Genomic DNA, 15,693 nt, shown 5'->3' with positions numbered 1-15,693 from the left:
ACTGATTTAAATTGAATTCTGGGGGCAGCTAGGTGGCACAGTGGATAGAGCACCAGTTCTGGAGTCAGGAGGACCTGAGTTCAAATTTGACCTCAGACTCTTAATAATTGCCTAGCTGTGTGGCCTTGGGCCAAGTCACTTAACCCCACTGCCTTAAATTAAATTAAATATTAAATATTAAATTAAATAAATTGAATTCTGCTAGATTTTATAGGGAGAGAAAAAATAAAAAGAATAAAACAATTGGGGCCTTCAAAGAGTTTATATTCAAGCTGGGGAATCTTATAATCTTATGATCTATACCAGAAATGTCAAACTTCAGTTCTGTCATTTTCCAGGCCATTATGACTCTTCATGACCCCATCTGGAGTTTTCTTGACAAAGATACTAGAGTAGTTTGCCATTTCCTTTTCCAAATTTTGCAGATAAGAAAACTGTGGCAGATTTTCCCAGGGTCACATAGTTATTTAGTTTCTAAAGATAGATTTGAATTCATGAAGATGAGTCTTCCTGAACCCAGGTCTGGTATTCTTTCCATTTCACTTCCTCTCTGCCCCCCAAAAAAGTCAAACTTGCAGCCTGTAAAGGGTACCAGTCAAACCAGAATAAAATGCAATTGGGAAATATTTAACAAAATAGTAATAAAACAAAACATAAATAATGACAATTTGTGGTTTTCTAAGTCAATATGTGCCTGAAGGGATCATTTCCTATGAGAGTCTGAAAAGTGATATATATCAAGGATCCTATAGGTCTTTTCCTAGTGGTTATAGCCTATTATCAGATAGATCCAGAATTAGATCTTTAGTATCCACATCTCAATTATCTCTGTGTTAAAAGATACTTGGGACCTTGACTCTGATCCCACAAACCACTGAGTGGGCCATTTTGACCAAATCAACTACTCAATTCATTTGTGAGGAATCAAATGCAACTTACTTGCTTACTAATTAAAGTTAATTCACTAGTCAGTAGTCAAACCATCAAATCACTAAGCACAGGAAAAGTGTTTAAAGAAAGGGTGAGAAGTGGATCATTTTCTTAACCCAGAGACCAATTTAAATTACTTAAGTAAAATAATCTAATCTAAGCATAAATCACAGAATTATAGAACTGAAAGGTACACAAGAAATAAAATAAGTCCCTCATTTTCACAGATGAGAGTATTGAAATATAGAAAATTAGGCAGTATACCTAAGATCACACAGTTGGTAGAATACGGGTCTCCTACCTCCCAGTTTAGTATTTAATTCACAAAGTAGTAAGTTAATCATATAGTACCTCAAAATTTTTGAGTGAGAATAAGCCTTAGAGATCAGCTGGTACATTCATTAAAAGTTGAGTAAATAGCCTGATGACATAATATTCTTACCAGTAAATGCTTGTTGAGTTTAAAAACCATTTGACATATGTTTATATGTGGATCATTATTTGATGGCTACATATACACACACATACACAAAAAAGACAGACCATGATCAAACCAGACATAGAAAAAATGGCTAAAAAGAAAGTGCAATAGAAATTTTGCCAGGAATACTTGAGTACATACTCAAATCACCTTGTTATCAGTACTCACAGTGGCAGGTACTCCATCCAGTTGGCGAGCACCATGATTGGACACCAATATCCCATTGACACCATATTTCACAGCTTCCCTGGCATCATCAGCTGGAAAAACATGATTCGGCAGTGCAGCAATTAAAGCTAAACTGTAGCAAATGTCTCGTGTCTATAAAAAGATCTAAATCCAAGTAGAATTTTTGAAAAATAGATTTTTAAATTTTTTTACCTTAAAATATAGATTTGAGGAATGTTTTTTAATGGATCTTGTATCCTTTCCCCTCTCTACCCCACCCCAGCAGAATGTATTTTTTTTTTAAATAAGGACTGAGAGCTAGGGCAACTGCATTAGACTGGCTGTTCAATTTTAGCCAATGATAGTTAATATAATATAATAAAATGCTCCAAATGAAAAATTCTAATAAATGATTAAATAAAAGAACATAGATCTATACATATACATACATATATATTTATAATTATGATCCCAATAAATTGACAAGATTACAAGTTTCAATTTAAATGAACAGAATTTAGGAGAATATGAAAATGATCTCCAAGTAGTTCAATGGAATTCAAATAGGAAGTAGGATTATACTTGCTTTGTTTGACCTCAAAGAACAAAACTAGTAGCAATGAATAAAATTTACAGAGATAAATTTAGGCTTGATCTAAGAGTAAGGTCGGACTGCCCCCATTGTTTATGGATATTTGTTTGCTAAAGAGGGCAGAAAAAATATTTGTGTAAAGAACACTGATAAAAAAAAAACCCAGTTTGATAAAAAACACAGTTCCACCCCCCACCTCACACCAGACAAATAAATGTTAGAGGAAAAATACAGACTATTCTGAGGACCTGAAAGAAAACTATTTTGAAGAAAAATGTTTTGACTGAGAGGACCTGTTTGAAAGAAAAGCACAGAATTCTGTGATAATGTACTCAATACATTGTAGTATATTGACTCATTAATTGTTTTTAGAGTTTTGAAAGTTAGAGCTGCAATACTGTAACTTCACTCTTTGAGAACTATGGGATAATGATAAGATCTACTCAAAGGCATTAGAAGACAGAGAAAGGTAATCAGAAGAGCACAGGAGATGAGAAGAAGCTGAGAGAGGAGTCAGATTAAACCAGAGATTAGAAGCCTGACAAACTAGAAGACTCCTAAAAGCTGATAGGCAGGCTCTTTAGATGTTTAAAGAGCTTTGTTGATTGGCAGAGAGACATAGCTTTACTGAAGCTGATTGTCTGAAGAAAAGAGGACTTGCTAATGTTATAAAGGCTCTGGAGCTACTGGAAGTTCACTCTAGGAGAGTTGTATTATGATACTCTGCGAAGAGCTCTCTGGGTTAATTTCTGCTAGTACCATGTACAACTTTAGAGAGCAGGAAAAACTCTCAATCTTTATTTTCCCTATAGTTTAAAAGAGGGGGAAAGGATAGAGGGAGGAGCAAGATCAGTTTTGCAGTCATTTTTCTTGAAGCTGTGATGCTATATGTTGCTAAAAGATTATAAGCTGTTTCAGGACCCTGCCAAAGGTGGCTTTGAGCTAAAAGAACTAAGCCAAACTTCAATGGTCTAAGAGTAACAGAGAAACAGTTTGGGTCAGGAAGTGATACATGATAGAGATACATTTTTTTAAAGAAACCAAGGATTTCCAAGTTTACCATTTAATATCATGCTTATATCAGGTCCATGAATTTCCCTATTCATATGTCTCCTTACTTGGTTTCAGTAAGTATGGACTCACTCATGCCCACAGTTATTGTGACTCAGGTTATTAGATAGATTGTTATATATCTTTTTATTATCCCTGATTTTGGTTTTCAGTGAGTAGATGTTATAATTGTTATTATTTGGGATCATTGCTTATTAAATGTTTTATATTTAAAATTCAAAGGTGTTGGGGGCAGCTTGATTGGCGCTATGGAGGACCTGAGTTCAAATTCAACTTCTGATACTATATGACCTTGGGCAACTCACTTAACCCCACTGACTTGCAGAAAAACAAAAAGAATCATTAATGTCTTTATGATTAATTTTACATAAATCGGGGGGCACATTAGTGACAGCCAAAGAGCTATGATGGCAAACAGTAGAAGTATAGTGCCTCCATGCCAAGATTAGCTGACCTATGGTTTAAGTAGTAGCCACATGATCAATCTGTGACCAACACTCTTCCCCAGGAAATCCTCCAGAACTATCATTATGAGTAGTAATTGGGAATAACCATAAGGATGGTATGGGAGCCATGTTGGAGGCCATATCAAAGCTACATCAGGAACAAGTTCCTAACAATTAGAGCTATCTAAAATTTAAAATGAATAGTAGCCTTTTAGGAAAGGAATAAATTTTCCCTCATTAAAGTTGTTCAAGAAAAGACTGAATGTTCATTCACATCAAAAATGTAGTGATGGGAGTTCCTGTTCAAGTATGGATTTGACTAGATGACCTCTGAGATCACTGAAGTATTCTTGATTGTATGATTCTGAATATTCCACATATTAAAACCTCTTTATATTACCCATATTCTCTCTGTCTTTGCTTCAAATTCAAATGATTGCCTAGGCTAATCCCTCCAGTCGTTCTCTTTTTTCCTAACCCATCTTCTCTCCTCCAGGAGATAGCCCCCATCCTTCATTTTTTTCATTGTCTTTTCTCCAGTTTCTCCTTACCCACTTGCTTCTTCCCTCCCTACTAAAACATATTTAAGTCCATGATTTAAAATACCTTCCATTCCCTAAGGCTATCATTCAAAATCTCTATTTACTTTCTCTACCAAACTCTCAGAGAGGACTACTTATGCTATTTCTACTCCTAACAATACACTTATTTCAAGAAGGTCATAAGACACAATCCAGTTGAAGGCCCTCATTTTACAGATAAACTAAGATCCAGTGCCACATAAGTAGTAAGCATAAGAGTCAGGATTCAGATATAAGTAGGTCTTTATAATAATTACAACAACTAGCATTTATATACTGCTTTCAGGTTTTTGCAAAGTATTTTATAAATGTTAATTCAATCAGTTCTCATAACCTTGTGTGATAGATAATATCTCAAGTTAGTTGAGGTAACAATTATTCTGTTTTCTTTTTGTCATTTGAATATTCTGGATCTACACAGTCTCTAGTATATGAAACCTGTTTTAAATGTTTGGCTTAATTTGAAAAGAATTGATTTTTTAAAAATTTTCTTTCTGTTTTATTTTCAGATACCTGGAGCACCATTGCATGGACCTAGAAATGATGAAACGTGGAAAAAATTGTTCACTAAAAGAGAAATATTTAGCTTAGAGAAGAGAAAAGTTGAGGTTAGAAGATAATGACACCCTTCAAATATTTGAAAAGGGCTGTCACACAGAAGAGGGCCTAAACCTTTCCTGCTCCTAAGGGCAGAACCAGGACGATGAGTAGGAATTATATATAAAAAAAGTAAATATTTATCTATTATAAGGAAAATTTTCAAAGTAATTAGCACTAAGTAAATATAATAGTCTGCTTAGGCAATAATGGAGTCCCATTCACTTAAGACTAAAGTCTTAAAGCAAGGTCTAGAGAGATGATCATGTGTCAGAGATGTTGCTGAGGGTATCTTGTTCCTGTGCGTGAGCCAGATTAGATGTTTTCTAAGATGTCCCTTTCAATTCAAAAATTCTGTGATTCTGTGTGTATATGTGTGTGTATAGAGACACACACATATATACACATTCATAAATTTAAAATATATACATATTAGAATGCAGAAAAGATTAATGCTTAAAAAGTGAATTCAAGAATTCATCAATTAACAAAAGTTGCTGGGAAAACTGGAAAACAGTTTGACAGAAACTAGGCTTAGACCAACATCTCACACCATATAGCAAAACAAGGCTAAAATGAGTAAATAATTTAGACTTAAAGGAAGCATGGGAAAATGTATCTGTCAGATCCATGACAAAAGAAAAAAAAAAGAGGATCATGAGATGAAAAAATGATTTCATGAAATGTAAATATTTTTTCAAAAACAAAACCAATGTGGCTAAAATTAGAACTAATGTAGGAAAAGGTTACAGGGGTTTGCAGCAATTTTCTCTAATAAAGATCTCATTTTTTCAAATACATATATAGAGAACTGAGTCAAATTTGTAAATAAAAATGCCATTCCTAATTGATAATTGTCAAAAGAATATAAATAGGCTGTTTTCAGAAGAAGAAATAAAAGCTATCAATAGTGTTCTAAAACACTATTAACAAGAGAAATGCAATTTAAAACAATTCTAACAATAGAAAAGGAAAATTATAAATGCTGGAGGGATTGTAAGAAAATAGGAACACTAATATATTATTGGTAGAATCGTGAAATGATGCAACAATTCTGGAGAATAGTTTGGAACTATGCTCAAAGAACTATAAAACTGTATATACCTTCTTTTCCCAGTAATACCACTAATAGGTTGTATCCCAAAGATTTCAAAGAAAAGGGGGAAAGTCCTGTTTGTAGTGGTAGTTAGGCCTAAAGTCAGGAAGACTTATCTTTTATATATTTAAATCTGGCCTTAGATACTAACTGTAAGACCCTGAGTAAGTCACTTAACCTTGTTTACTTCAGTTTACTCATCTGTAAAATGCACTAGAGAAGGAAATGACATTCAACTCCAGGAAATTTGCCAGGAAAACCCAAAAAGGGCTCTTGAAGAATTGGACACAAGTGAAACAACTGAACAATAACAGCATCTATAAATTAAAAAAATATTCATAGCAGCCCTTTTTGTGGTGGTAGAATATTAGAAACTGAGGGGATGACCATCAGATGAACAAGTTGTTGATGAGTATGATGGAATTCAACTGTACTATAAGAAATGATTAACAGGATGGTTTCAGCGAAACTTGGGAAGACATATAAAAACTTGTGCAAAATAAGGCAATCAAAACTAGGAGAATATTGTAAACAGTAACAGCAATAATGTAATGATTATCAACAGGGAAAGACAACTACCCTGATCAGGACAGATAATTCCAAAAGCCCCAAGATGAAAAACATTATCTTCCTCCTAAGAGAGAAATGAAGAACTCTGAATGCAGATTGAGCTTTTACCCAAAGAATGCAATATTTGTTAGCATGTGAACTAATGACGATCAAATCCTGTCCACATGTATATGTTTGGAGTTTGTTGAAGCTTTCAAAGAGCAGAATTTGACCATAGTAAGAGAGATTGTATCTCAAATTCCATGGTAATATAATGGTGGTAAGGAAACAATGTGTCTTATCCAGAACTCCCCAGCAATCATCCTATATTTCTATAAACATAATCTTCACCTTTATGTTTCAAAGTAAATTCAGAAAAAGATGAGCAACTTCTGGTCAATATAAGTGTAAATATGGATGAGGAGGATTTAATGAGACTAGAATAAATCTGTGAAATGTTGATTACTGAATTTCTAAGAACAGATTTCCTTAAGTCCAAAATTAGCATATGTGTTGCTTGATGCAATTGTTACTTTAAGAAATGCTTTTTGTTTATTAAATAAAAGAAACTAGTTATACAAAAATGCGGCAGAATTAATGGTATGTGTACAAATTGAATTTCCCTGAATTTCCTTAGTTTCACACACATTGTTTTTGAAATGTCTTTCATAGCACCAAATCCAATTTTCAAATGTCTTCTCCTCTCCCTGTCTGTCTGTCTGTCTCTCTCTGTCTCTCTCTGTCTCTCTCTCTCTCTCTCTCTCTCTCTCTCTCTCTCTCTCCTCCCTTATTTGCAAGGTTAAGAAACCCTTCTGAGGGGCAGCTAGGTGGTGCAGTGTATAGAGCACCAGCCCTGGAGTCAGGAGTACCTGAGTTCAAATAGGGTCTCAGACACTTAATAATTACCTAGCTGTGTGGCCTTGGGCAAGTCACTTAAGCCCATTTGCCTTGCAAAAACCTAAAAACAAAACAAAACAAAACAAAACCAAAAAAAAGAAACCCTTCTGATACTGAGCAAAGGGAGCTAAACCAAAAGAACAACATTGTTAATTGATCAACCTCCATAGATGCAACTCCTCTCAGCAGTTCAAAGAGCTGGGACAATTCTAGAAGACCTGCTAAGGGCAATGCTATCCACATCCAGAAGAAGAAAGAAGAAAACAAAACAAAATAAAAAATTTCTCTTTTTTTCTTTCCAATCTCAAGGTTTTCTTTCTTTTCCCTTAATCCTAATTCCTCATACAGAAAATGACTAATCTATAAAAATGTTAAACACAAATGTGTATGTACAATATTCCCCAGTCTGTTCGCTATTGAAGGAAGGAAGGTGGGAAGGGAGGGTTGAAGAAAATTATGTGACTTAAAAATATGCATAAGCATGTAGATGAATGCTGAAAAACTTTCATACATGTAGTTAATAAATAAAATATCAATTAGAAAAAAGAAAACTTTCTAGGTTCTAAGACATGCTGCTATTGTATAATTAATCAGTATTTCATATTCCTCAGTTCTGAATAAGCTGTGAGACCTATGAGAACAACTAAGATTTCTTGAAGTTTTAATGGCTTAATGCTTTAGATACTTGAAGATTAAATATTCTCCTTATTTAAGTCACCAATTCTCATTTAAAAAAAGATAAGGAAAAGAAAAAAGGTTGTCACTATGCTTTTCACACTTGCCTATTGGTTCTAGCTATTAGTTAACAGAACAAGTGGGAAAATTTGAGGCCAGAGGAGGGACAAGGCCTTGAAAATGATAGGGGAGCATGAGTTGGGAGAGAGCATCCAGGAAGGGTTGCGGGGGTTGGGGGGAGATAGCCATTTTATCTTAACAGGAATAAATCCTGTATTTTTAAAGAAACACACTGGATGTCTTTAAACAATAATACAATGACTTTACCATTTGGAGGTGATTTTCCTCCCCCCCCCCCCCATTAAGCATTTCTTTTCAGTTGTATAGATACTACCAATGTGAAGATTCTGTTTGTAGGAGTTTAATACTTCCTCTCTGTCTGACCTATCTTAACATTTAGTTCTAAAATACAGGCTAACCTGATTAATGATGTATGATCCTTCCCATAGTCTTTTGACTGGTCCTAAGTTTCATGACTTGGGGGGCTATAAAATAGTAATTTGCTAAATGAAATCATATATACCAATGTCTTTAAAATGTTCATCCTATGTACAGGAGCTGCTCAACTAATTCTTATGATGCTACTTTCCCACTGTGCAGATCAAGAACATTATATAGGCAAAGAATCTTTCATTAAATAGTAGGAGAGTGTCTTCTTGCTTTTATCTTCATTTTTCTATGTGCCAATCTCTCCATCAAAAAAATCAAATTACATTGCATAGTCATAAAGAGTATATATTTTGTAAAAGTTTTAAATGTTGTATGTTCATAAATGAAGAAATGAATGAACCTCGGAGGATGCCTTTGGCAACAATTGGGAGGGTTGTCAGGTTCTTCAGCCAAGTAATATCTTTCCAGTTAATTGAAGAATCAATCGCATTAGCTGTATACTCTGCAAGGCCACTGTTGTCTCCATAACCCTCCTCAGAAGAAAAGGCCAAATCATTGGTTTGAAAATTTTTCATCCTGAAATAGAGACATAAATCAACTTAAAGAATGGATTTATATTATTACAGAAAGGAACAATGATTCTTTGAATGAAATAAAAATTAATCTTCCTCCTGCATTGAGTTATTAATTTTTTGTCTTCTGTGGTATGCTCTGCCAAACGGTGGGTCAGATCTAACCATTTGGGCCTCTTATTTCAGTTCTGCCAAGTTCTTTCAACTATCTTATATCAATAGACTGCATCTGTACAAAAAAAAGTTATTTTTTGGAAAGGGAGTGAAATAGGCAAGTTGTAACTAATTAACTTGACCCATGTTTTCTTTTTAAAACTTGTTTGTCTATATAGATACAGCTTCTGTACCATAAACATGTCTTCATTAGTGAAAAACATACTGTGGTGGCAGATGACCAACAAATTTCCACCAACTTTTTCAACTATTTTGTCTTCTCTGTTAAGGCTAAAACTGCAGTAAACACGGCTATCTCCATTCACCAACCGACTTTGTACAAACCAAACATACTTCCCAGTAGTTATCATGAAAAAGTCTAATAATAGCAGGTATATAATTTTCCTTCTCCTGTCCTCTTCCCCAAAATTCCCCATATCTCTGTTTCTGCACTAAAATACCTACATTTTGCATCTTTTCTCTTTTTTTGGTGAACTTTCAAATACTCTTATATCCAATTAAATTGTGTATAATCTAATAGATTATTTTTATGAAGTGCTTTTCTACCAGACAAGCAACTGTAGGCCATAGAAAGGCATATGTATGGACTCTTAAGGACATAAATCATTCTAGCTGATTCTTGAGATAATGTTAACAATATTTCCCTGGTAGAAACTTACTATTTGGCACTGTAATTTTATGTACTTAGAAGACCACTGAAAATCATAAAAGAATACCACATTTATTTGTGTCAAAAGTGAAAGTCTTCATTCAGTTCATTAGCTTGCAATAAAGCTTTTTAGCTAACATGCTTAAAGTATTTGTTTTAATCAGAGCATTTGTTGGTTATATATATTATCATGTAGCCCCAGAACTGTGACCACAATAAATTCAATATGTTGATAGTGCAATATGGCAGCCAAAAATTATAATATGATCTAAAACTGCAACAAGAAAGGCATATTATCTAGGTCCAGTGGAGTTTAATCCTGCTATAATATGCCCTAGTCAAACCATAGCTGAAATATTGTATTCAATTGTGAGTATCTCATTTTAGGAAGCATATAGATAAACTGGGAGTCTTCCAGAGGAGGACCACAGGGATCATCCCAAATGAAGATTGGTTAAAGAAACTGAGAATATTTTACTTAGAAGAGAGAAGTCAGGGGGCAGCTAGGTGGCACAGTGGATAGAGCACCAGCCTTGGAGTCAGGAGTACCTGGGTTCAAATCGGACCTCAGAAACTTAATTATAATTACCTAGCTGTGTGGCCTTGGGCAAGCCACTTAACCCCATTTGCCTTGCAAAAATCTAAAAAAAGCAAAAAAAAAAAAAGAAAGAAAAGAGAAGTCAGGGTTGGTGTATATGGTGGTAGTGGTAGGGAGAGAAATAGCATTCTAGGTCTCTATAATCTTTTTAAACATTTGAAGTCTTATTATATGAATGTTTGGATTATTTTTGTGTTTTCAAGCTCTAGTGGGAAGAACAAGGTACAGTTGGTCAAAATTACAGAGAGGCATTTTAGGATGGATAAAAGGAAAGCTTTCTAATAAGCTATCTGAAAACAAAGATGCCTCTGGAGTCAATGAATCTTCCACTTCCCCATCTCTACTGCAAGTCTTCAAGCAAAATCTGGATGACTAGCCATCAGAAATGTTGTAAAAAGAATTCTTGGTCAGTTACCGATGGACTGAATGATCTTCGAGATATCTGTCAATTCTTAGATTCTGTGATTTAATTAATGGAACATTCCTTTAAATAAATGAATATTTTCATGTCCTACAGAAAATTATATGAAAATGATATTGGGAATATGAAACATGTAAATAATCCATTCTTTACAAAGAAGAGAAAGAGGGTGGGAGAAGAAGAAGAAGAAGAAGAAGAAGAAGAAGAAGAAGACAAGAAGAAGGAGGAGGAGGAGGACAAGAAGAAGAAGGAGGAGGAGGAGGACAAGAAGAAGAAGAAGGAGGAGGAGGAGGAGGACAAGAAGAAGAAGAAGAAGAAGAAGACAAGGAGGAGGAGGAGGAGGAGGAGGAGGAGGAGGAGAAGAAGAAGAAGAAGAAGAAGAAGAAGAAGAAGAAGAAGTGAAAAAACACTCTTGTCAATCTAGTTTCTGTCATGACACAAAGAAGGCAAAAGCATGTGTGTGTGTGCTACCCTCCCTTTACAAGCTCCAGGTTTTCAGCTGTAACTTTGTGGGAGGGTTTGATGGGGAGGGGGTACTCAGGGAGAGGGGGATGGATAGGAAAAAAACAGAAACATGGATAAAATTATATAAATAACTGTTGTTTTTCTTGGAATGTGAAATACAGATCAACACTTGAATGAATGTTGCCTTACAGAAATTTCTGTGCACAATGGGACCTTGTTGTTACTCTCAAACTTTGTTCAAAGTCAAGCCAAGAACAAGTTTTCAGATATCTTTTATAGAGATGATCAAGTATTTTGCTGATAGTTCTGCAGAAAGTCTCCATGAATGCCATTTTATTTGAATTATGGCATACATGAAGAACAGAAGAAATTGCAATTTTCAAGTATTTTATTTCATTAAGAAAGGACAAATATTAAAATAAATGACATAGTTTGGAGGGATCAGATTGCTCAAGAAACATTTGAAGTTTCAGATCACACAGGTCCTGCCTACTCTAAGACACAAAAGTAATAACATCCTTTGGCAAGACAATCCTCAGCATTGTTCTGAAAAATTATTATTTCCTTCAAATACAATGTTCACCTAATCCTTCCAAAGACATTGCCTTAATACTAAATAAACTTGTTAAAGAATAATTGCATGACAACAGCAATAGTGAAAGTGATAATTATGATTGTTTTGTTCTCTTTTTATGTAAGGATCTGAAACATCAGAGTAGGATACTCTTCATGAAGAAACCCCCTCCACCAATATGTCTGCAAATGTTCTGCAGTTTATAATTTTAGAGAGTTTTAGGGGTCACTAAGAAGTAAATGAATTATCCAGAGACACACAGTCAATTGTATTAAAGGCAAAATTTGAACCTAACTCCAAGACCAGTTCTCTCTCAACTACATTATGCTGCCTTTCAATAATGCACACTTCTGATGAATGAATGAATTAATGAACAAATGAATGACAACCATTTATGAAACACTTACTAGTATAGGCCCAGCACTGTACTAAGAACTAGGGATAAACATGCAAATGCAAACAATCCTAGCTCTCAAGGAGTTTACAACCCAGTAGGGGAAGTCAACATCTAAGAGGAAGTGGTAGCCAGGGAAGTGTGTTTTGATTTAGGAATTTACAGGAATGGTGAGTAGGGTAAATTGACACACCCTTTGCAAAAGAACTTGTAATATTGATTCCATTAATATCTTCACAAAAAAAAAAGTGGGAAAGGAGGGAAGAGATGCATGTGTGATATAGGAAAGATGTCAAGGAAATGGCTGGGGAGAATATTTGGTTGGGATAATTAATCATCTATTGAATATTGACAGACAGCATAGTATAGTAGATAGAAATCTGACCTTAAAACAGTGAAGACCTTGGTTGGAGTCTTTCCTCTTAGACATACTAGCTATCTTGGAAGTTAGGTGGTACAGTGAATAGAGAATTGGCACTGGAATCAGGAGGACCTGAGTTCAAATCTGGCCTCAGTCACTATACACTTACTACTGTGTGAACCTAAACAAGTCATTAAACCGCAAATCCTCACATCCAGGACCCTCTCCAGTCATCCTGATTCATATCTGGCTCCAGAGGAAAAAGTGAGTCTGGTTACTTAGCATAGCTCCCCCTCAACTCAGATCCATCTCATGTATTTGTCATGGCATCACTCCCTTGATGTTGTGGTCTTCTTTCAGAGTGAAGGACAAATAACATTGCCATGGGAAATTCATTTAACTTCTTGTTGGTCAAGGTAACTCTAAGACTAAATTAGAAATGAGTTGTGACCTGAATCAATGAAGTGGATTTCAAATTGGGAATCTGATGAAATCACAGATACAGATACTACCAAACCACCAAAACAAGTCACTGATATCAATTCAATGTACTACTAAAAAAAGATTTCTACACAGAAAGAGATAAAGCAAAAAATAATATAGAAGAGGTAACTAAAGACCCTAATTCCTCAATCTGTTGGTAAAGATAACTGTCACAACTTGTGGCAACTACTCAGGGTTTGTCTCCACTTAACCTTTTTCTAGGTTTGGTCATCATCAGAGTAAACTTAGAGTCACTCTCCCAATAAATACACATTTATGGAATAGTTGACAAAATGTAGTGATACATTTTCAGGCCAAGCCACTTAGTTTATCATTATTTTGTTGTTCAGTCATTTCACTTGTCTGACTCTTTGTGACCCATTTGGGATTTTCCTAATAGAGTAGTTTGCCATTTCTTTCACCTGATCATTTTTATAGATGAGGAATTAAGGCATAGTTAGGTGACTTACCCAGGGTCACACAGGAGGTTGGATTTGAACTCAGGAAGATGAGTCTTCCAGATTCTAGGCCCAGCACTTCATCTACTGTACTACCTATTCCCATTATACAACATTAAAGGTCAATGTTAAAACAGATGTGTCATTTTTCTCTTTATCTTAGTTATTTTTATGACTTTTTAATCTTCTTTAACCTTTCTGATGTTGGCTCAACAGCACGATCTCAACTCTGGATCTCTCAGACCTTGGACAATCTCCACAGGATGTAGAGAAAGAGGAGTTTTGCCTAAGGGCCTGAGGAATTAATTGGTTGAGCTGACTTCATTCTCCTTTCTTCCAAAAGCAGTTAAAACCCCTACTCTCCATTCTCAGGAACATGCTCCCATTCCAATTTCCACATGCCTATCGCATATGTATTCTACAGATCAGCATTAAAGAGAATCTCAAATGCTGTGAACCCTGCCACCCCACCCAGGTGCCAAGATGAGGCTTCTCTTCCTCTACCATGGGAGGTGGGGAGGTGGAGTGGAATGTAAGCAGCAAAGCCTGGAAGAAACCAGCTTTTTACAGACTCTTTCGTTCTCTTCTGGATTTCCTGTCTCCCCTGCCTGCCAAACCTCACATTTGAAAAGCCAGGCTTCACCCCCTGTGAATAAGGTCAGTAGCAGAAATAAGACAGATTTCATATCAGGTTGAAACGAATGTGCTCTTTGGGTGGATGGAACTTCAACGGAAGCCTGTGCCTCCCATTAGTAGAGTGAAGTCTGCCTGCGAGAGCGGGATGTGGTGTGATGAGTAGCTAAGCAGAAGGAGCTGGCCCTCCACGTCAGCCTGGAACAAACAGAGCCAGTGTTCCCTTCACGGGCCAGGGTGAAGGCGGCTACGGGGTGTTTCCTGTATTCCCTGTAACCTGGATGTGTTACTAATTATTCGGTCATCTTCAGATGGGAGATATGACAAGCTGCGGTGCCTTAGGTACTCTGGTAAAAACCTGAACATAAAAGGGGGCTTTGTCTCCAAGCTATTCACGTCATCTGGGCAGGAGCCCAAGAACAAAGTGAAAGGACAGAGAAGTAACCCTTCCAACTGCTCAGAGTGACCCTCCATAGATGAAAGGGAGCAAGAGTTACAGCCCAAACGCTTGATAAATACACTGTAATCTCTCTCTGTCTCTCTCTATCTCTCTCTCTCTGTCTCTGTCTCTGTCTCTATCTCTCTCCTCTCTTTCCTTCTCATTATTTCTCCCCCTCCCCTCCTTTCCCCTCCATCTCTATCACAACATCTGTCTCTGTCTGTCTTCTTTCCCCAGTCTCTCTCCTTCTCTCTGTCCTCCTCTCTCTGTCTCACTTTCCTTATCTCTGTCTCTGCCTCTTTCTCTCTTTCTTCTTCCTCCTCTCTCTTTCTCTTTCTTCATGTCCTCTCCCTGTTTCTCTCCCTCCCCACCTCCTTTCCTCTCTGTCTCCCTCTCTTTCTCTCTCTCTCTGTCTGCCTCCCTCCCTCTCTTTCTTGGTATATTTTTGTGTGTATATTTCTTTTTTTCATAATGCATTGTGCATTTATATATATGTGTGTATAATATTATACATAGTGTCTACATTAGAGGCAGCATGGCATAGATAGTAGACCAGTTTCAAGTCAAGAAGACACAGGTTCAAATTGACGATGATGAAGATGATGACAGCTAATATTTATAGTACTTACAATGTGCTATACATACATATATATAGAGATATAGATAGATAGATAGATAGATAGATAGATAGATAGATAGATAGATAGATAGATATAGTGCTAAGCACAGCAACCCTGGGAAGTAGGTGCAATTATTATCCTCATTTTATAAATGAGGAAACTGTAACAAACAGAGGTCAAGTGACTTTCCCAGGGTCACACAGTCAGTGTCTGAGGCTGAATGTAAAATCAGCTTCTCCTCACTCCAGGTCCAGTACTCTATTAACTCTATTAAACTCAGCTGCTCCTAACATGCCCTACCTGTGGTGACCCTGGACAA

The 15,693-nt window shown here is 36.0% G+C and overlaps 1 protein-coding gene across 1 annotated transcript in view; it reads right to left on the bottom strand.

Annotated features, from left to right (window-relative positions):
- HAO1 (hydroxyacid oxidase 1) overlaps positions 1-15,693 on the bottom strand; it is a 77,051-nt gene that overhangs the window by 15,064 nt on the left and 46,294 nt on the right. Inside the window, exons 4-5 of the mRNA XM_074209481.1 lie at positions 8,934-9,109; positions 1,580-1,671 (exon numbers count right to left, since the gene is read on the bottom strand). Coding sequence (XP_074065582.1) covers positions 1,580-1,671; positions 8,934-9,109 — 268 coding nt within the window. The remainder of the gene's footprint in view (positions 1-1,579; positions 1,672-8,933; positions 9,110-15,693) is intronic.

This window comes from Macrotis lagotis, chromosome 1, assembly GCF_037893015.1.
Source record: "Macrotis lagotis isolate mMagLag1 chromosome 1, bilby.v1.9.chrom.fasta, whole genome shotgun sequence".
Lineage (NCBI taxonomy): Eukaryota > Metazoa > Chordata > Mammalia > Peramelemorphia > Peramelidae > Macrotis > Macrotis lagotis.
The sequence above is the reverse complement of the archived record's forward strand: the minus strand, read 5'-3'. Positions and strand labels throughout refer to the sequence as shown.